Source organism: Callorhinus ursinus, unplaced genomic scaffold, assembly GCF_003265705.2.
Source record: "Callorhinus ursinus isolate GAN/ISIS: 27379988/994484 unplaced genomic scaffold, GSC_fseal_2.0 scaffold10, whole genome shotgun sequence".
Lineage (NCBI taxonomy): Eukaryota > Metazoa > Chordata > Mammalia > Carnivora > Otariidae > Callorhinus > Callorhinus ursinus.
Window position 1 is genome coordinate 16,031,883 of NW_027397072.1, and position 22,020 is coordinate 16,053,902.

The 22,020-nt window shown below is 44.7% G+C and overlaps 1 protein-coding gene across 1 annotated transcript; it reads right to left on the reverse strand.

Annotated features, from left to right (window-relative positions):
- Positions 1-1,042: 1,042 nt before the first annotated feature.
- Positions 1,043-21,266, reverse strand: MATN3 (matrilin 3). The gene is made up of 8 exons (XM_025868622.2): positions 21,047-21,266; positions 15,584-16,150; positions 12,518-12,643; positions 11,657-11,782; positions 10,120-10,245; positions 6,972-7,097; positions 3,303-3,413; positions 1,043-1,477 (listed from the first exon to the last, which is right to left on the reverse strand). Exons 1-8 carry the CDS (start codon positions 21,264-21,266, stop codon positions 1,422-1,424), a joined length of 1,458 nt encoding a protein of 485 aa, XP_025724407.2. The 3' UTR covers positions 1,043-1,421.
- Between the last annotated feature and the right edge of the window lie 754 nt (positions 21,267-22,020).

A 22,020-nucleotide genomic window follows, 5' to 3' on the forward strand; every position in this document is an offset into this window, starting at 1 on the left:
ATAGCACCATGTGTCCATGACATATTAATAGATATTACCCAAAACAAAAAAAAATAGATACTACCGATTCTGTGTTGAAATAAGTTTGGAAAATAATACTGCTGTAAGTCATCTTTCAAAAATGTTAAGAAATGACAGTGTATGTTTATTTAATATATACTGCCTTGATGTATTTAGTTTTCATTTCTTCTCTTTAAAGTTTCCTTTTTAGATTTTTGACTGATTTTAGGTTTACATCTGTAAGTTATATTTACATTTCAGGTGCTTATATTAATGTACTTCATTATTTTATCCAAATTTAGATAATTTTGTTTTATTCCCTCTCCTATAACATCCTTGATAAAAGCCTATTTAACCTGAACTTACATTTTTAACTTTAAAAGTATGCGATTAAATTATGGGAAGAGTTACAACATTGTGTCCTTTAACAAGAAATCATCATATATTCAAAATAATTGTTAATTCAGTCTAAGGAAATATGTTAATAGTTGAAATTTAAAAAGTCATGACAATATATAAAGATAGTAACTTTTTATTATACTAAAGACAATACAAAAAAAAGAGTAGTCACAATTTAAAGGACTGTTTTCTTCTAAAAACTATAAGCTTTCAAGCTGAAAAAAAATTACATATACCAAATATGTAAGTAAAAAAAAGTTAGGCTTAAACTTTAAAACTTTAAAAAGACATTAGATTTGTTTTTACTTGTTAGAGCAATATTTATAAATATATAATTTTATTGATTGGATCCTAAAGTGAAATGGTAAAGATAATGTAGGATTTTTTTTAATCCTTGGTAAAAAGTTATAACACTCTTAATTCAAAACTAAAGTCTTTAGTTACAGGTTTCTTAGTATTTCATGTAGTGTTCACTTGATCTAGATATGCATGTTACAATCCCCTGATCACAGCTTCAGTAATACTCCAGCAAAAACTGAGCAAAAAACAAAGCGTTAAAGAAACAGTTCTAAATTATATTCACCTCAATTTAATTATATGAACTTTTTTATGTGTAAATACTTTGTATAATTTACACTCTCAATAAGACTGGTTTACACTATAAATACTATCAAGAGAAAATAGATCAAAAGTTCCCATTGTAAGAATGGTTATCTTACTAATATAAACGTTTAAAAATTAAATGGCTCAATTAGTAAATAAAGAAATACTAAACTTTTCATCCTATTTCCTACGAATCATTTCACAGTCGTAGCTTAGAGACACTAAAGTTTGCTCTTAAAGATGTGAACGTAACTATTTCGTTAAAAAAAACAATACTGATTCTCCAGAAGATCCTCATACTACTTATCCAGTAATATTCAAGCATTTGCAATGGCAAATTATTAGCAGGAACATTGAAGTATGCAAAAATATTAAATACACCAAGCCCTCCGTATTTCCAGGTGAAAAATCTGAGTAATTCAACGATGTATTTGTCCATATTCATCTGCTTGCAACTTCCCCAAAATGTCATCAAGTGGCTAGTTGTTAAGGCCAACGCCTTTTATTTTTAGACATCACAAAACACAAACACACTTTCAAACACTTCAATACAAGATAAAAGAAAATAATTACATTCTATTGTCAATAAAGAAAAAGTGAAATTATTTCTCATCAAAACTCTAAAACTCAGAAATTCTATTCTTTAGAGAGCATGTTATAAAGCAGTGGTCTTCAGAGATGATGATACAGAGCAGTTGTCTTCAAACATTTTTGTTCCTATCCCCTAAAATAATTGTGACAAATAAGTGATGTCTGTGTATATTTAAATTACATGAAAATTTTCATCATAAGTTTTAGTTACAAAATATGCAATTTCTGCCATAACGTAAGTATTGGTTTTTTATAAATAAAATCTAGAGGCGCCTGGGTGGCTCAGTCAGTTAAGCGTCTGACTCTGTTTCTGCTTGGGTCATGATCTCATGAGTCCTGAGATCCAGGCCTGTGTTGGGCTCTGCACTCAGCGGGGAGTCTGCTCCCCCTCTCCATTTCCCTCTGCCCTTCCCCACCACTCCTGCTGTCCCTGTCTCTCTCTGAAATAAATAAATCTTTAAAAAAATTTTTTAATTAAAAAATAAAATCTAAATTAGTCTTTCAAATATATCCTATATATTAATGCCATACTGAATGGATACCTATGTGTCTTTTAAAATCAAATATTTAAAATAAAGGAATTTGTATTTCCTTGTATTTGTATTTCCTTTCTGCTTTCTCCACAGAATTTTGTTCTACTTTGAATCTTGAAAATCTTTTCTTGACCACCAAGACTTCTTTGACGTAAATTTATAGAAACAACAAGCACATATACATTTATATTGAAACTACCTTTAAATTAATTTTCTTTGACCATAAAGCCCACAGTTTTTCTAATCATCTGGAATGAGTTATCATTACAACTATTATGAGCACATAATTGATCAAACAACAAATAAATTATAAATGTTGACATAAAATTATTAAAAATAAAAGGCAGTATTTAATTGGATAAGTGTCTCGTAATAAATTGAGGGAGTTTATGAAGCCTTGATTAGAAAACTGTTGAACTGTCCTTTTGTTTGGCTCTCTGGAGATTTTACTTTTCCAAGAAATTCACCTTAGAAGATTCAGGTTAGATAAGAGGTATGGCTTCCTTGTGTAAAGTTAGGAGAATGGCAAAATGAAGTGAGAGATGGGAACAGAGAATGCCAGCTGACCCCCTGTAGCATTTTTGGTAGGTCAATTTAAGGATTTGAAAATGGATTTTTGTAAAACTTTCTGTGCCCCCCCAATATCCCTATCACAGTTTGAATACCACTCCTCTAAGTTACCTAGAGACAGTGTTGTTAACCTGATCTAAGAAAAAGTACTTTTCCTGAATTACTCCTTTAGTTACAGAACTGATTTTGAAAGTTTCTTAGGTGGTACCATGTTACATTGTGAAATCTGCTTTTGACCAGTTGTCTAGAGCTATCACCTCACTCATCAGCTAACTCCTTCCGTACATCTACAGATTCTGAACTAAGAAAGCCCATATAAAGGAATCATACATAATAACTCCATCTGTTAATAATACAGTTAGCATATACTGCTATGGAAAAGCACTAGAGAAAGAAATAGGCAGCTTTTAGCATGTAAATATTAAATGGGCAAAACAGTCCATTAAAAGATTTTAAAAGAACTCTAAAAAAAATAAACACTGTATTACTATTGCTCATCTTAAAACATAATGAATAGGGCCCTTATCCTGTGGAATGTCCTAAAATCTTTGGCTCAGTTGTACTACCTAGGGTGGCTTAAAGCAGAAAACCTTCCAGAAAGGATATGTTTGGCACTCAGTCTCTGCAGATATGAGTTGACCCTGTCCTGGAATGCCAGTGTGGCTTCACATCCACAAGCATCTTCTGTGGAGATGAGTCTTCGTGCTTCTTCAATGGCTGACGACGACAGTACACAAAATGTTACAATGTTACTTAATTAGAAACTATAGGAAATCAGGAAATCTGTAATTCAGTCCTTCCATTTTTAAGACTTACCTAAATGCATTTTCCAGGAGGTAAAAGGATATAAGAGCACACAGAAAGAGGAGAAAATACTTTGAAATATTAACGTCACAGAAGAAATTAAATTTTGGGAAACATTTACAATCATCAGACCTGAGTGTTGATTATCAGAGAGTTCATTGTATTCTCTATACTTTGTAAATATTGGAAACTTTCTATGATATAAGGTAAATTTTTAAAAAGTTGATGTAGGGGGAAGCCAAGAATGCAGAGCTAAGATAATTGGTCTTATTATGATACTGTGTCCTCATTAAGAAATGAAAGTAAGGAAAAGAATTCTCTCTTTGGCCAAAATATTTCAAGAATTAAAATTAGATAATTCCTGATTTCTTATACAGACTATTATTCTATTGAATGGTCTGAATTGAGAGTTCTAGTTCTTACCCATAAATACTTTGGAAGTAAAAATTTAGGTTTGTATCAGCATTTAAGCAAAGAACCTGGGAGAATGATAATGCTAACTCCTAGTTCTTTCTGAAATCCAGTGAAACAGCTATTCCTACTCACTATCATAGCCCCTAAAGTTGCCTAATGGAAATAAGAGTAACTTCCCAGATCTGAAGACTGGTGGGTAATCTTCCATTGAGCAGTACCATCACCTGAGGACAGAGAATGGTCTTTTGCCTCCTATGTTTTCTCCCACATTCTACAAAGATAGGATATAGAGCTAACATGACCATAAATGTAATCTACCCACCTGTCCAAATCCTCTTGACTTTTAGGGACTTTTATGGACAGCCAGCCTAAATCAGTCAGTCAGTAAGCCAGAAAGTATCTCCTGAAATTAAGTACATGCCCATCATCCCTATAAAGAGCATACAGTTGGCACTCGAGATGCTTTTCCAGTGTATCTTGCCTGATGAACCATAAGTTCTGTGAGGGCAAGGGCTCAGTAGGATAGTCTAATTAAAACACTCCCAGAAAATTTAAAAACTGGGATGTAGCACAATTGAAAGATGAGAGATGGACCCATTCACAATAGCATCAAAAAGAATAAAATATTTAGGATTACATTAACAAAAGAAGTGCAAGACTTGTACACTACAAACTACAAAACATTGGTATGTCTCCAGTTCCTTCCTCCAGACCTGACAGAGTACTAGATACATCAGAGTAGCTCCATGAATACTTGCTGAGCAAAGAAGTGAATGGCTAGGCAAATGAGGTCAGGACCTAACCCATCATAAATGAGGCTGGAATCCCCGTCCTCCAGGAGAAGAAAAAATGCCCAAGACTGATTTTTTTTGAGGATTAAACCCCTAGATAGGGTAACAGTACCCTGACATATTCAAATTCTACAAGCTGTTCCCTATTATCCTCACCCTCCCCAAGAAGCGGATCCATACTTTACTTCAGCTGAAGAAGTATCCACTGAGTGTCAGGTGCTATGGAAGATGCTAGAATACAGACAACATCTACTACCCTCAGGGGTTGGAGTTTACTGTCTACAGAGGATAAATACACAAGTCTCAAACTCTGACTTTTCTCCCCAAATCTGCTTCACTCTCAGTCTTCCTCACCTCAACGAAGATTTCAGACTTCAGGCTCAAGTCTGAAATAGGAAAGTCATCCTCATTCCTTCTCCCCTGTTTCCCAAATCCCATTTATCACCAAATCCTGGTCATTCTGCCTCAGAAAGGTATCTGGAATCAGCTTGCTTCTGTCACCACTGCCACCTTCGTCACCCAACCCGGGACCGCTGCAACAACGTCGGGCTGGTCCCAGCCCTCTGCTCTTCGTCCCCTCCGATCCACAGCAGCTAGGGTGACTTGTGAAAATATAAACAGGATCACGCCGCTCCACTCCTTAAAACTCTCCAGTGACTTCCCAAATATAAACTCCTTCCCCTCACCCCAGAAGATCAGCATGACTCGGCCCCTGCCTCCGTCTCCAAAGTGACACCACACTTCCCCGGCTGGTGGTGCTTCCCTCGCGCTGGCTGCCTCTCCCCGCCTCTCCCCCTAAAGCCACCACGCGGGCCTTGGCATCACTCTCCCTCCTTCCACCAACACCCCAATCCTAACCTAACTACTGCTGATCCTCGGGTCTCAGATGTCATTTCCTCAGAGAGAGCCTCCCAACCTGAAGTAGGTCCCCCATCCCCCCTGGTCTCAGGACCCTGTTCTTTTCTCATGGCTCTTCTTTATAAATTGCTATTTCCTTGTCTCTTCCCCTTAGACTGTTACCAAAGACCATACGCGTTCTGTTCACGATTATATACCTAGTGCCTAGAACACAGCCGGTGCTCTGTTGACCGAATGGACGATGGAATGGTTGAAGGAGCACACAAGTAACCCCAACACAAGGCGTCCTGGGCTGAAAGAGGACCGAGTTCAATGGAAGGAAAAGGGAAAAACTCTGGTAGAGGGGGTAAAATTGAACTAGGCCTGGGAATTAGAGAAACAAACATACCAACACTATTGTGTAGTATTTGATTCACACAAAGCAATTTAGAGAACACTTAGGCAAGTGATGAAGCATAATGGAAATAAACACTAATAAAGCTACCGCACAACTCAAGAATTAAAATGTCATGAATACTGTTGCAGAGACATCATTTCAGTAAAAAATATAAACACGAGGCAATATTTGCCACACATAAAACAACAAAGACTTTATATCCGGAAATGCGAAGAGTTCCTTTGTATCCGTAAGAAGAATACAAATAACCCAAGCGAAAAGTAAGGGCATACACAGCATTTCCCAATAAAAACCTCAAATGACCAATAAATACAGGAAGTAGCCAGGAAATAAAAAAAATAAAGACCAGAGGAAGACGCTTTTTTGCCTCTGCTAGATTGGCAAAAATTTAATCCAACAAAACCAAATGTTGGCAAGGGTGTGGTTCTTGGATTTTGACAAGCGGAAGTGGTGGTGGAAGGGGGTCCCAGCCAAGGGTGGAAACAGGCAGGGCATGTTCCTGGAGTAGCCAGGTGTCCACGTGGTGGAGCAGAGGATGCGGAAGCAGTGAATCCAGGGGCAAAGGGAGTGACCAGGTGAAGAAGAGAGGTGACCAGGGGCAGGGACAGAAGGGAAGGGGTACAGAGCTTCAGTCTGGGATGATAAAGTTCTGCAGACGGGGAGTGGGACGGCTACACAACCATAGGAATGCACCTAACACCGCTGAACTAGACGCTTAAAGATGGTCGAAGTGCAAAATCGGATGTTATGTGTATCTTACCGTCACTACAAGAACCACCAAAAATCCAACTTAGGAAGAGTCTGTAATGAGAAAGAAAATCTAAGAGAGAGGAAGGAATCCTGGGGGAAGAATGGCTGCGGGGAGACTTGCTTCATCGTGAAGACAGCTGGGAACCTCTAGAGGCCTCGGACCAGGAGGACCACTCGGAACCGTGCTTCGGATTGAAAGAGGAAAACTTGCTCCTAGAAGATGACCCTTCCAAACAAAACGGGCTCGAAGGGACAGTCTACCTGAACACGTCTTCTTGTCTTCATTCAGGGTGTAGCCCGCGTAGCAATCGCAGTGATAGGCCGTGGCCCCGTCGTCCACACAAAGGTGCTGGCAACCATGCGAGCCCAGAGCACACTTGCTGCGAACTGCCCAGGCGTGGGTCAGGAAAGAAAACAGTCCCAGGTTACAGTGGCGAAGGAAACACAGATTTATGGGAGAGAAAAGGTTCGGTCTCAACAGGTGCTGAGAATGAACCCTTCCGCCGTCAGCGACACAGTTCCCACCTTTCAGGAGAAAGCCCGTTTTCCTTTCCTACATCTCACATCCCTCCAGCCCCACCTTTTACTGCCTCCCCCCTTTTCCTTCTCATTTCTCGCAGATATCTGGGGGCGCCTTCTCTTTTCTTCCTGCCTGCAGGACTGGGGCTGCACTGAGTCTTGATTATATGCCAGAACTTACCTTCGGCCTCTCCGGATGCCTGTAAGTGCCTCCAACGTCTCCAGCTACACGTGGATCATCTTCACCATCACCAAAAATAGTGAATTAGTGACCCACTTGCACATGGAGCTAAATCTGATGCTGCGCATAAAGCTGATGCTGTGTTGACCAAGGGGCTGCCCTTGATAGCGTGCAAAGTGGGACAGAAAACACCAGCCTACACACACATACGCACAGAGATGGTGGTAATAGTGATGATGGTGAGGAGAGGTGTAGGTTTGGATAGTGGAGCATTTTTTATCTGTCACAGTAAATATATTAGAGGAGGAAGACAGTTGGCCCAAATTTGAGTGGAGAGCAAAGTGCTATGCTCGTCTCATCCCATATCTAGACTGGCCCAGGATAAATAAAAACAGCAGATCTCCTTTAATAAACCCAGAAAGTCTTCCCGGGAGACACAGTTTCTTCCTCCACCATCGCAGGGACCAACCGTGTCTGTTCCCCTCTAACTCTTCAGTGTCCCTCCACACTCAGGAAACTTCCATGGCTCACTATTGCCTATAAAAGAGCTTTGAGTGAAATGCAAGTCTCTACATAATTTATCCATAGAGTGTCTTTCTAACTTTAACACTGATATTCCCCTTCATTACTTCAGATTTTTCCAGCAAAATGCTGAATAATAGGGGGCACCTGGGTAGCTCAGTCAGTTGAGCATCTGTTGGTTTTGGCTCAGGTCATAATCTCAGGGTCATGGGATCCAGCTCCGTGTTGGGCTCTGCACTCAGCGTGGAGTCTGCTTGAGATTTTGTCCCTTTCCCTCTCCCTACCCCAGCCTAGCAGCTGCTCTACAGATAACAGCTGGTCACGCCTCCACCCCCAGCCCCTGATCTGGGGGCTCCACATTTAATCTACAAGCCTTGCTACTGCCCAGCAGGGGAAAAAGCAGGCTGTTAGAGGGAATGTGACCCATGTTATGTACCTCAGCTTCAGAACAGTATCCATTATTACTTTAAAATACATAAATACTGCTCCGCATTGGGCTCCATACATATATTTTTTTCTAACCCTCTAACTTTCCGCCATCTGGTCTTGCTCTTCTGCCTTTGCTCTCCTGTGCTGTACAGCCATGCATAGCAACCATGAAACATGATGGCTTGACATGTGACAGCATGTGTAACCACCAGAGCAAGTGCCCGGGTTCAAATCCTCGCTCTGCGACTCACCAGCTGTGTGACCGTGGGCAAGTTACTTAAGCTGTCTGGGCCTCAGCTTCCTCTTAAGGTTGCTGTGAGCAACAATAAATGTGTGACTGTGTCTGAAATGCCTAGAACCACGTACGGCATACAGTCGGCACTGAAGAACGTTGTGTATCGTGACCTGGGAGTATGGCCTGGAATAGTCTGCCTTAACCGAACATTTTCTTCGACTTTTTTTTTTTAATAAAATGTTCCACTTTATTCCACAATATCTATTAGTTTAAATGTAAATTTGTTTTAGTTTCCTTTTTCAAGGTCTTCAATGTCCCTGGCTGCTTGAGGTACCAAGTGGGATACCTATAACCAGTTTGAGAAGTGCAGCCCTGAGGCCTCTCCACCCCAACTGACTTAGTCCTACCCCCAGAACAAACCAACACAAGCCGCTCCCCTTGGCCATCTGGCTCTGCTGTCCTCCATCTAAATCTCCACCATCCTCGAGGCCCACCTGCTGCCCTACACGCTCCGTGCCCTTCCCCAGACAGCCCGCCTCCCCAGCTTCCGTAGCCCTCCATTACCGTCTGTCCCTCTCCCTGGCTAGTCTCTGCCTTCTCAGGGTGTTGGTTCTCTTTGGGCCCAGCCTGCAAATTGCTCAGAGGCAGAAAATGTGCTGCTTTGCTTCCCCAGAGGGCTTTGCACAGTCCTGGGAACAAAATAGGTGCTCAGTCCTCTTTAATTGATTTCTTTTTTTTTTTTTTAAAGGGAACTGGTCATGTGCCATTTCCCTTAGTCTCTCTTGAAAAGGTCACATAATATCTCTCCTCAAGGGACAGGAGCATATACATAAGAATCTAAAAAAAAAAAAAGTTTGAATAGGCCAAAATTAAACATCGCCTTGAAAGGCAGTAATTTCTCTCAGGAGTGTTTTTATATTATAAATGCCATCCTGTTCTGCCAGTGAGTTTAAATCAAATTAATGAGGATTCGCCAAGTCATAAGGCTCAGATTCACAGAAGATTGAACATCTAAAAAGCGTCAGGGAACAACTTACTTCAAATTTACTGGAAGATCTGTGTGGGTCTAATTCAGTCATTGACAAAGTCTCCTTTACTAAAATGATCCAGCTTTAAGATTAATGCTACAGAAAAGTTCCAGGGCAAGTTTTAATTGGAAAAAGATCAGTTCAGCCTATCATACCAAATAGTTACTGTCCAACTGATTTCCTCTAAAGTTCCCGTTTGCTTTACAAGTCCCCAGTGTACAGAGCTCTAAAATTTTCCTGGATAAGGATCTTACATTTAATTAGCTTTTCTCACATCCCTCACTCCCTACCCATTTCTGAAATGAGCTATATTCGCAAAATCAAGTGAGCTCACCGCTGTCTGAGCAATGTGTGCCTTGGTCTATAAGCAGCATAGAAGGTCTCGAGCCTGATTCGTTAAAGTATCTTTAAGAATCTCTCGCTGTGTGAATTGCAAGTTGGTTTCACTGCCATAGAAAGAGCCAGCTAGGAAAGAATTTTTTGAGTGGACCTTACCTGAACACGTTTTATTATCTGCATTCAGAGTATAACCCTCGTAGCATTCACAGTGATGGGACCCATCTCTGTCATTCACACAAGTGTGCTGACAGCCATGTGTACCAAAGGCACACTGGTCTTGAGCTGCCAAAAAAAAAGTCCAGGAGAAAAGAAATTAGAAGTGGAGAAGGCTTTTATTACCCATATATAGAAATCTTCTTACCTGCGGCTAGAAATATATAAGAGGCAAACCTCTTGGAAACCTTCCACAGCCATCCGTACTGTAAGCTCGTACTAGAAGTTAGCGGAATTTAGCAAAATCCTACACACAGCCCTTATTCTTTTTTCCCCAACTGCTTTTTCAAAATCATCCAAACTGAGTTTTTTATAATCTAAGTATCTCATAAATACTAAATAAATAAACAAACAAATAAATACTAAAGCATTCCTTTCAGGTTTATCGTATTTACGCTGAATCAGAGGGATACCAACAATTATGTGGCTAATTACACTAGATTCAGAAAGACATCAAATTTGAGTTTGAAGAAACTGTGATTCAGCCCTCCCCTGTTCTAAGTGAGGAAGCTGAATCCATAGGAGACCAGCTGACTCAGAGCAGCATCAGAACTCAAGACCCAAACTGTCACTCAATGCACTTCTCTCTACACGGACATGGTAAATTTTTTTTTTTTTTTTGGTCTTTAAACTTTTCATTTTGAAATCATTGTAGGCATATGGAAGAGTTCCAAAAATAGTACAAAAAGTCCTGTACTTCACCCCATTTCCCCATTATAACCATAGCACAATTATCAAAACCGGGAAATTAACACTGACACAATGCTATTAACTAATCCACAGATCTTAGTAACATTTTGTCATTTGTTCTACCACTAATGTCCTTTTTCTGGTCCAGGATCCAATCCAGGATCCACATCGCACTTCATTGTCACATGTCCTTAGTCCCCTTCTCTCTGGGACATTTCCTCCATCTTTGTCTTCCATGACCTTGACAGCTTTGAAAAGCCCTGGAAAATTACTTTGTAGAATGCCTCTCAGGTTGGGTTTGTGTGAAGTTTCCTCATGATGCTGAATTTTTAACGAAGACAACAGAGGTGCTCCTGTGCCCTCAGGACATCGCATCAGGAGGCACATGATGTCCCTGCGGGTCATTACTGGTGGAGTTCCCTCTGATCACTTGGTTGAAGCGCTGTCTGCCAGGTCTCTCCACTATGTAGGAACTATTTATCCCGTTGTAGGTAATAAGTATGTCGTGGAGCGTTCTCTGATTTTAACTTACTAAACTGTCTTTAGCATTTGGAGAGCACTACCAGGGCTAGCTACTGAGAAGGAAATGAACAACACACTCACACGTGGGGGCCGTGAGACATACACACCTGCTGCAACTTTTGACTTTTCTAATACGACTCAGAAATGGGAAAGGCCCAAGAGAGAAAAACCAACCAAGTGCCTTGTCAGCGTGACCTACCCTCCAACACTGGCTAGGAAGGTATGCAGACGGGGAGGTAGCTTAAGGAGAGCCTCCTCCCCCACTCACCTGAACATGTCTTCTTGTCTTCGTTCAGGGTATAACCTTCATAGCACTCACAATGGTAAGAACCAGTTCTGTCGTTCACACAGATGTGTTCACATCCATGAGTGTTCAGAGCACACTTATCGATAGCTATCAAAAGACCATCAGGACAAATGTAAACACAAGGAAAATGTGGTAAATTAATTATGAGCCACAACACACACACACACACTGAAAGAGGGACTGTTTGGCATATGAAAAAGACCATGGGACAGGAGGTTGGGAACCGATTTCTATGCTGGCTCTTTCACTAACAGACCCCCTGACATGGATAAGTCTTCTTCCTTGCCTGGGTCTCAAGTTCATCATCTACAAAATGAGCAAGTTGAATTAAATGATCTCTAAGTTTCCTTCCTCTCAAAAACTTTTTCCGAGGATTAAAATAAAAATGGACCTAGTTCCCATCTTTATTGATGGCAGGTGAGTATCCATATACCAGATGCATGAGAACCTCTCTAAACTTTCTTCTGTGTCTAAATTCAATGAGCAGCTCTGGTCACAGAGACAAAGGGGCAGCTTGTATTTAATTAAGTAAACTCCAGGAAAAGCTCCAAAATCCTCAAAAGGGCCAAGAGTTCTGGCCCCCTTCCTGACTAATCTATTTTCCTACTAACTTTTTTCTTGAAAACTAATTATAAGTACTATAAAGAAGCTGATTTATGTATTACCTCACTTTTCTCCAACAATTTTAGAGGAAAACCATTGACAAGCATCTGTGAACCACCCAAAAGGCAGTCAGGAGAAAAGCATAAGGCCAGTCCCGAACCTGGAGAGTAGGTCCCCTACTAAGTCCCAGTCAGGCACCCTCCCCGAAGCAGGCCTCACCTGAACATGTCTTCATATCAGCGTTCAAGGAGTATCCTTGGCTACACTCACAGTGGTGCTTGCCTTCCCCATCACTGATACACACGTGCTGGCACTGGTGCGTGCCAAGGGCACATGGGTCCGCAGCTGCACACCAGAAGTGTAAAATCGTCAGTATCGACACATAAGAAACATTCCAGATACTTCCTTCCCTGTCAAAAAGACACCGCCCTCTGGTTCCTTTTCAATGAGAGTTCACTTTTAAAAACTGTTTTCTGCCTCTACCTTATTGGAAATACCACTCTTACACGAATAATGTTACTAATTTAAAATTACAAATTTCATTTCAGCTTTCTCAAAGAGAAAGGAAATTTTGAATTTGGAGCTGAAGCCAAACACTTACGTGGGTCAGACAACTGGATACTTTATTCAGTGTATCCACCTAGCCCAGGAGAAGGACCTTTTACTTCCCAACTGAAAGAAACGGGGAGAACTACAATGTACTTCTGGAAGGTCTATGAGCTAGTTGTCCTCTTGCAGCCAGAATCTGCTTTCCAAGAGCTCTACAGTCTGTGTCAAAACAGAATTCACACACAGGCATGTCTCTTGGCCTGGAACTCACTCACTCTTGGGCGGCAATACATATTTGAACATGCAAATGGTGGAGGGCAAGGCAGGTAACTGCCTCCCAAATGAGCAGCATGGGTGCGTGAGCCTAAACGTAGGCTAATGCAACTTCAGGGCCTCTGGTATCCGCAAGGAGAATGGACTCAGAGGATGGATGCAAGCAGGTAAAAAGAAAAGGAAGAACAGAATAAACAAGGTCACGTCAGCCAAGCCGCATCCCCCTCTTTTCACTCCTGGAGGTGTTTGTATCTCGTTGGATTTTTTTCCTAGTGACACGTTTTGAAAGAAGAATCAATGAATTTAGTTATTTCTGAGAAAACCAAGGAGGCCTGTTGGAGGAGGCTGGCACCCCTGGGCAGGTAACCCAGCCTCGACTGCTTTGGCAACAGGTCAAGGCTAATATTTTCCCAAGAAGGGCCTTTTCATGGAACGATCTTTCCAACCCATTGACTACAACAAGCTGCCCCTCAGTCTTTTCTCCACAGAGAGGACATTTTTCCCCCAGAACAAGCAGGTCTTTTGTACCAGAAGGAAAAGATTGCCACTCACCACTTGCTACTTTATGGCCTTCAAGCCCAACCCCAGGTGCTAGCTTTGAGACCAACTCTGCCACAGACCAACGTCTTTATGGAAAAGCTCTCACCCACAAGCACAGGGGGTTTTCCTGGGAGAAAGAAAGCCATGTTCTTTTGAGAAACCAATGAATGCCAAGTAGATGCCACCAAAGCCAAGGACAGCTTGTGAAGGCCCAGTGTCCTGGGACAGGAAGAACAAGAGGCCACCAGCCAGGTCTGGCTGAGTTGAGGCCAAACTTTGCTCCAGACCAAGACTTCTTCTCCCATTTCCTGACAAACTGGGGTGACTGCCGAGTTCCACATTAATTTCAATGTAAAGTCGCCTTGAAATTCGCAATTGTAATTACTGATTCACTTGTTTCTCATCACCACCTCCAGACTATTGCTTGAGAGTAGGGAGGGAATACCTTCATCTTTGTATCATCAGTGATCAATTAATGCATATCGAATAAAGAGGTGGGGAATAGGTTACACAGCAAAAAGTATCCACATTTTAAAATTCACCTGAACTAGAAATTTGCCCACACCTGTTTGGATAATTCCACAGAGGGCTTTGAAAGATTATATCTCTAAATGATAAAAAATAAATAAATAAATAAAGCATGAATATGGGTAGATGGAAAGACAGAACATACATAGATGGATACAAAGAAAAAAAGAAACTTGGGCGCCTGGGCGGCTCAGTCAGTTAAGTGTCTGCCTTTGGCTCAGGTCACGCTCCCAGGGTCCTGGGATCAAGTCCTGCATTCAGGCTCCCTGCCCAGCAGGGAGTCTGCTTCTCCCTCTGCCCCTACACCACCCCCACCCCGGCTTGTGCTCACTCGTGCACTCTCTCTTTCTCAAACAAATAAAATCTTTAAAAAAAAATAAATAAAGGGGGGGCGCCTGGGTGGCTCAGTCGTTGGGCGTCTGCCTTCGGCTCAGGTCATGGTCCCAGGGTCCTGGGATCGAGCCCCGCGTCGGGCTCCCTGCTCCGCGGGAAGCCTGCTTCTCCCTCTCCCACTCCCCCTGCTTGTGTTCCCTCTCTCGCTGTCTCTCTCTCTGTCAAATAAGTAAAAATATTTTTAAAAAAAAGAAACTTAAAAAAGTATGAGTCTTACATATTCATAATTCTGGTCAGTGACTAAGAATAAAGCCCCGCCTTAAATGGATTCATATTCATGGATTTGACTGATTCATGCTAAAAATTCCAATTAAATTAGCATGCTCATATTCTAACTCTATCCTAAATGATGAAAGACAAAAGGACAGTAACAATCTTTTTTTCAATCTGCTTCCTGCTCTCTTACCAGTGAACTGAGATCCCAATCCCTCCCCCCATTCCTAACCCTGTCCCTCCACAAAGAACAACCAGAGGAAGAGCAGAATCTGAAAACTAGAGGATCTAGAGAATAAGCAAAACCCTGACTGACAGTTGCACTGGAAAGCCCCCAGATCCTTCCATGGGCAGACAGATGCTACTCCCCATCTTCTCCAGGAAAACAAACAGAGTTCTGTTAAAGCCAGATATGGTAAAGCTAAAGAAAATATCTGGGAAAAATGGAGTTGTGGGCAGATGGGAGAAAAGAGGTGTCTTGAGTTGTTTGTTTGTCTTTTTTCTGACCCCCTCAGGGAACAGCAGGATCATTTATCCTGGGTATTTCCAGACCTTCACATTTCTAATGCAAACATGAAGATTTTTATGAGCAAACCAAGTTATATATAAAGCAACTCTATATTCCTAAACCAACAAAGTGTGTTTAAGTTGGTAAAAAACTCAAGAAAAGCACTGCTTATATTTCAGTTTTCCATAAAGTTGCTACAAAAAAAAAAAAAAAAGAAAAGAGTAACTCTCTTTCTTTGGATATACAATATCCGAATATTCTAGTTGAGAGCAAAGACTTACCGCAAAAGGTCTCCTGGAATCTAGAGGAAAGTTTCTCAATGACCCCGTAGGTCTCCACGTAGAAAACGTGCTCATCTAGGGGCTCACTGGCAATCATCTTGAGGGACTCCATGTCCGCCCGGTCCACACCCACGGCATAGAGCTCAATACCAGATGCCCGGGCCCGAGCCGCCACATCATTCACCTGGTCCTGGGGCCTCCCGTCTGTCACGACGATGGCCACCTTGGGGATGTTGGAAGTGGGTCCCCGAGCACCTGCCTCCACTGTGAAGGCCTCATCCATCGCTGCCTGGATAGCCAGGCCTGACATGGTGCCTGTTGACAAGGGGGTGATCCGGGCCACGGCCCGTTTCAAGGACTGCTTATCTGAGTGGGTCTGGAGGTGGAACTCAATCTTCACAGTGCTGGCATAGTTCACCACTGCCACCCGTGTGTCCGCCGCCCCAATGTCCAGAGTGTCAATTATCTGGGAGACAAAGGTTTTCACCTTGGTGAACTCCAGGGGCCGCACACTGCGAGAACTATCGATGATAAACACCAAATCCAAGGGCCTGCTCTTGCAAACACCTGCAAAGTAGGGTGTGGGGAATGGGCATGGCTGAGCAAGGATGGGAACCCAATCAGAAATGGGGCAATCCTCACACCCAGAGAGCCCTGGGGCTGGAGGCCCCACTGTCTGCTATCTTCCCCCAAGACCATCCTCCCTTTAGATGCTGAAAGCACTAAGGTCCTTCCAAATTCCCTAGTGAGAATTCACATAGAGGGGCGAAGTTTCTCCAAATATCTCACCTACAGGCTGGCTGAATCCCAAACTTTCACCTAGAACCTCATCCCTCTGCTTCAGGTATTGCTCCCAAGGTTCCTCTTGACTCCCAGGAATGAATGGTTTCCAGACCTTTCTTGGGGACCTCAGCCATGGGACAATGGAACAGTGGCAATGGGACAGTGGCCCTGAACAGTGTGAAAGGTAAACTCGGGACAGCCTCGGTGCCCTGCCCAGGCTTCACAGACACCTCAGGCAACGGCAGAGTTCAAGGCAAGCACACTAGTGCTTTTCTGGAAGCTTCCTTCTTCTACTCCCCCACCAACAGGGTAAAAACCGCGCCCAGAGTAGCCCTAAGTGCTCCTTCCTTCTCATCGTTCAGCAGGTTTAGTGAACTTTGGGGCCCCGAGAGCCTGAGATACTTAAAAGTGAGAAGAGGAATGGCAATCTGATCTACATCTGTTGTGCTTCCAATTCTGTCCGTGTGTCTGGTTTTCAGGGGGCGAGACGCCCACTGGTGTCTACCCTCCGCCTCCACCAAACTCTTGCAGTCACCCCTTCCATTTTTTTCATTCACCAAATACTTTTGTGGGGACGTACCACGTATTTAGCCCCGGGGCTACAAAAGCAAAGAAGCTTGTATCTTTCCTACTCAAAAGTACCAAACACCGGGGCCCCTGGGTGGCACAGTAGGTTGGTTAAGACTCTGACTCTCGGGCGCCTGGGTGGCTCAGTGGGTTGGTTAAGACTCTGACTCTCGGGCGCCTGGGTGGCTCAGTTGGTTAAGCGACTGCCTTCGGCTCAGGTCATGATCCTGGAGTCCCGGGATCGAGTCCCGCATCGGGCTCCCCGCTCGGCGGGGAGTCTGCTTCTCCCTCTGCCCCTCTTCCCTCTCGTGCTCTCTGTCTCTCATTCTCTCTCTCTCAAATAAATAAATAAAATCTTTAAAAAAAAAAAAAAAAGACTCTGACTCTTGGTTTCAGCTCAGGTCACAATCTCAGGGGTGAGATCAAGTCCCACGTTGGCTCCATGCTCACCACAGAGTCTGCTTGAGATTCTCTCTCCCTCTCCCTCTGTCCTTCCCTCTCTCTCTCTCTCTCTCAAATAAATAATCTTTTTTTTTAATTTGACCATATATGTGAAGATTTATTTCTGGGCTCTCTATTCTATTCCATTGATCATCAAATAAATAAATTAATCTTAAAAAAAAAAAAGTACCAAGCACTTAGTAATAATATCACACATCTTTGGGGTTCCTGGGTGGCTCAGTCGGTTAAAGGTTTGCCTTCATGATCCCGGGGTCCTGGGATGGAGCCCTGCCTCAGGCTCCTGCTTTGGGGGGGGGCCTACTTTCCCCTCTCCCTCTGCCCCTCCCCCTGGCTCATGCTCTCTTGGTTTTATCCTGCTTCCTGGAGGTATTCAATTTTAGGAAAATAAATCATACCTTACTTTCAATAACGTTTTAGAGATCATAGGGCACAAAACAAACAACCCCATGAAGTCAGAGGTGCAGAGTTTTTATACCCATTTTACAGGTGAGAAGCCTGAGGTTCCGGAAGGTGTGTGAGCCAGAAAACAGCAGGTCATGGATGGGACTCCAATTTTCCTGACTCCCAGCCTAAAGGGGATTTTCACTGAATGGCTGCCTCTCTCTGAGGTAATATTTCCTCATGGACCTAGTAAACATCCTGCTTGTTGACTTTGAGCCACCGCCCTGATATATGTCATGTATTTAGTTAAGTCAAAAGGAATTTTTTTTTTTAAACAACTCCCTCGGGGCACCTGGGTGGCTCAGTCATTGGGCATCTGCCTTCAGCTCGGGTCGTGATCCCGGGGTCCTGGGATCGAGCCCCGCATCGGGCTCCCTGCTCGGCGGGAAGCCTGCTTCTCCCTCTCCCACTCCCCCTGCTTCTGTTCGCTCTCTCGCTGTGTCTGTCTCTGTCAAATAAATAAATAAAATCTTTTAAAATAAATAAATAAATAAAACAACTCCTGAATTTCATTTCATCCCTTGATTACCATGCATCAGGATCAAGGAAGAAGAATCCTATTGAAAATCCTTCCTGGACATAGATGTAGGCACTTTTACATAATTGGAACAAAAGGAAAAACACATGGTGATATGAAACCCATATTTGACACTGATTTCACTAACATCCAAATCTTGTCCTAATGTCAAGGTTACATTCTTATGGTAAATGTCCATGATTCCTTCCTTCTCGCACAGAATCCTTTATGGGAGATTACAGCGGGTGCGGCGGGTGCGGTGGGCAGAATAAAGCTCCCTCGCCCCCAAAAACGTCTATGTCCTAATCGCTGGAACCTGTAAGTATGTTACTTTATATGGCAAAAAAAAGACTTTGCAGATGGATTAAGTTAATGATCTTGAGATGGGGAGTTTATCCTGGATTATTGGGGTGGGTCCAGTGTAATTACAGAGGCCCCTAAAAGTGGAAAAGAGAGAGGCAGGAGAGGAGATCACAGTGATGAGATGTGAGAAGGACCCAACCTGCCTTTGGTGGCTTTGAAAATAGGGAAAAGGCCCTGAGTCAAGGAGTGAAGGTAACCTCTACGTGCTGAACTGGGCAAGGAAACAGTCTCCCCTAGATCTTTCCCAAAGGAACACAGCCCTGCTGACACAATTTTAGCCCTTTGAGACTAGTGTTGGACTTCTGGTCTACAGAACTCTTAGATAATAAGTGTGGGGCGCCTGGGTGGCTCAGTCGTTAAGCATCTGCCTTCGGCTCAGGTCATGATCCCAGAGTCCTGGGATCGAGCCCCGCATCGGGCTCCCTGCTCCGCGGGAAGCCTGCTTCTCCCTTTCCTACTCTCCCTGCTTGTGTTCCCTCTCTTGCTGTCTCTCTCTCTCTCTTAAAAAATAAATAAAATCTTTAAAAGAAAAGAAAAAGATAATAAGCGTGTACTGTTTGTAAGTCACTGAGTTTGTGCTAATTTGTTACAGCAGCAATAGAAAACTAATACAGAGGCTCAACTCGGATGGCAGGAAATTCTGTGAGCGTCTGGTTACCCCCTGCTTTGGACCCCCTCTGCAACATCACTGTTTTTGAATCTCACTCCCCTTTTCTAGATAGCAGCACTTTGAGTCTCAGAAACCAAGAAAGTGAGAATCTGAATTTCCTAAAAGTGTTCCATACTTACAATTTTGCTGATTTTTGATAGTCCTGCTAGAAATAAAAGCCCATAGCAAAGCGTAGCAATTTCTGGTTGCAAAAAGGAGAGAATTTGGGAAAGGGTGAAATGTGTTGTTTATTAAAGGATTATCATTCAAGATCAATTTAGATTCCAAGTAATGCAGGGCCAGTGCTGCTTTGGGGGAACATGAACATCCCATGCGGAATCCCTCCTCCCTGTCCAGTCCCATCCCCAAGGACCAGAGGCAAGGTTATGTTTTAGAAGAAAGGCTTCCCTACACCCCCCCCCTCCTCCCAGCCTGAAGCAAAGCAGGCTACCAGCTGAATTTAACCCTTGTGAACCCTGGTACTCCCCGGCTCAAAGACAATGCTGTCACCATTTCAAATCCAGCCCATCCGGGCTGATGCAGGAAAGAATCCTTTGTGCTCTTTCTCAACATTATCCAGAAAGGTGCAAAAGGGGATAGACAAAACAACCTGAGGCATGAATGAGACTGGAGACCCAGAAAATGGTTTGGTGCAGCCTCTCTTCAGCAAGACTGAAACTTTACATTTTATGTAAGCCCATTTTAAGAGCTTGGTAGATTGTAGCAGTGGAAAGATCCTTGTGTGGGATTTTGGAGCCCTGAGTTCTATTCTGAGCTCTGACACTGATTTGCTGAGTCATTTGATAAGCCTCAGTTTATATGCTTTTAGGGTTTGTGTCAGGTGATCTTCAAGCTCTGCTACTCTAGGAACCTCTGCGAGAGGAACGAACTACAGACCAAAAAGGGCAATGGAAAATTGTTCACCAAAGACCCAGTGTCTTGGGTGTTTGAGGATCTAAGAGAGTACAGGTTGGGATTGGGACCCAGTCGGTTCAAGCAGAACACCTGGTCAGGGGCAGAGGAGGAGGTGGAGACCAGGACGGTTACAAGAGAGGTCTGGGGCCATCCAGGGGGCCCCTCAGGTGTCCTTCTTGGCCTCCCACCCCCACTCCCTCGTGTGAATTCCAGTCCCAATTCTGATCCAGATCCTAGATTGGACTGAGACAGCTTGAAGGCTGTGGCCAGGGGAGGGAAGGTCACACTGATCTGGGGCTATAGAGGAAGTGATTTCCAGACAACTAAAGGCAGAATCTCAGGAAGGGTTTTTTCAGCTGCACCGAGAGGTAGAGCCGGCACAGAGCGCCGGGAGGTGGCCGGTGTTCCCACGCTGCCCCGTCCTCCAGGCCCAAATTGCAGAGGGAAGTAGCTGGAGTTTGAGCTGCAGGCGACCCAAATTCTAGTCCTGACTATGAGAGACTTTAGGCATCTCCCTTCCCTTGTCTGGACCCGTTTCCCCACAAGATTCATCGGAGAGGGGACTCTTTCTCCTGCATCGCAGTCTGGCTCGGGTTGGGATAGACGGAACACTTGGCGGCTGCACGGGGCTTCTCCTGTTCGATGCTCCGCTTCCCCACCACCCATCCCTCCTTCCCGGCCCTCCCCACCTCCCTCCTGCCGGCTGTCCCTCCCTGGTGCCCGCTCGCGTCCCTCCCAGGCGGGGGTCCCACTCCCGGCCCCGTACCTGCGCCGCGGGCCCCGCCGCGCTGGCGGGCCCCGGAATAGGGCGCGCCGGTGGGGGCGGCCGCAGCAGGGCGGCGCCCGGGGCTGCCCCCTGGGCCCCGCGCCCCCAGCCTCCGCAAGCCCGGACGGGCCAAGGGGCCGGGGGCGGCGGGGGTCGGCGGCAGCAGCAGCAGCAGCAGCGGCCACAGCAGCAGGAGCAGTCCCGAGAGGTGGCGCGGCATGGCGGGTTCCGCACTCCTGCAGGTGCTGTCCTCGAAGGTTGCCTCGCTCCAGCAGCCCAGCGCCTGAGCCCCGCGCCGAGGGGGCCAATTTAAAGGTCCCGCCGCCCCGCACTCCGCCCACCCCGCGGCCCCGCCCCGCGGCCCCGCCCACCGCCGGAGCACGGGAGGAGGCACCGGGCTCGGCGCCCGGGGCCCGCCGGAGCCTGTCCGAGCATTCCGGCGGCAGAAACGGAATGTCTGGGGCAAGCCGGCGGCGGCGCGGTGCCCGGAGCCCGGCCCGCGGAGGCCCCCGCCGGGCCTCGTCTGGGTGGGCTCGGCTGGGCGCCCCCTGGCCGCGCTGCGTCTCTCCCGAGACTTGGGCCCTGGCCTGCGAACCCACCCGGCCGCAGCCCGCCGGCCCTGCGCTCTCCTCCTGCCCCGGCAGGCCTGACCCCCGGCCCCAGGCGAGGGGACCCCTGGCTCTGCCTTCTCGCTCCCGCCAGCGGTGCCTGCGGCGAGGTTTCATCTCGCTGCTCGCACTGCATTCCTTTCCCCAGCCAAGTAACCAAGTTTTGCTGTGGGCTCTCAGTAAAAGAAAAAAAATAAAGCCTCACAGATGCTGGCAGCATGAATAGAAATGCTTTCATCCCAGCTTCAAACATCTGTAAACATTTGAACTTATATTACAGGAATAGAAAGTCAAACATACATTCCCCAGAGAGCGCCCCCGGCCAGCTGGAAGGACAGCCTGTACCAACAGAGGCTTCGAAGGCGC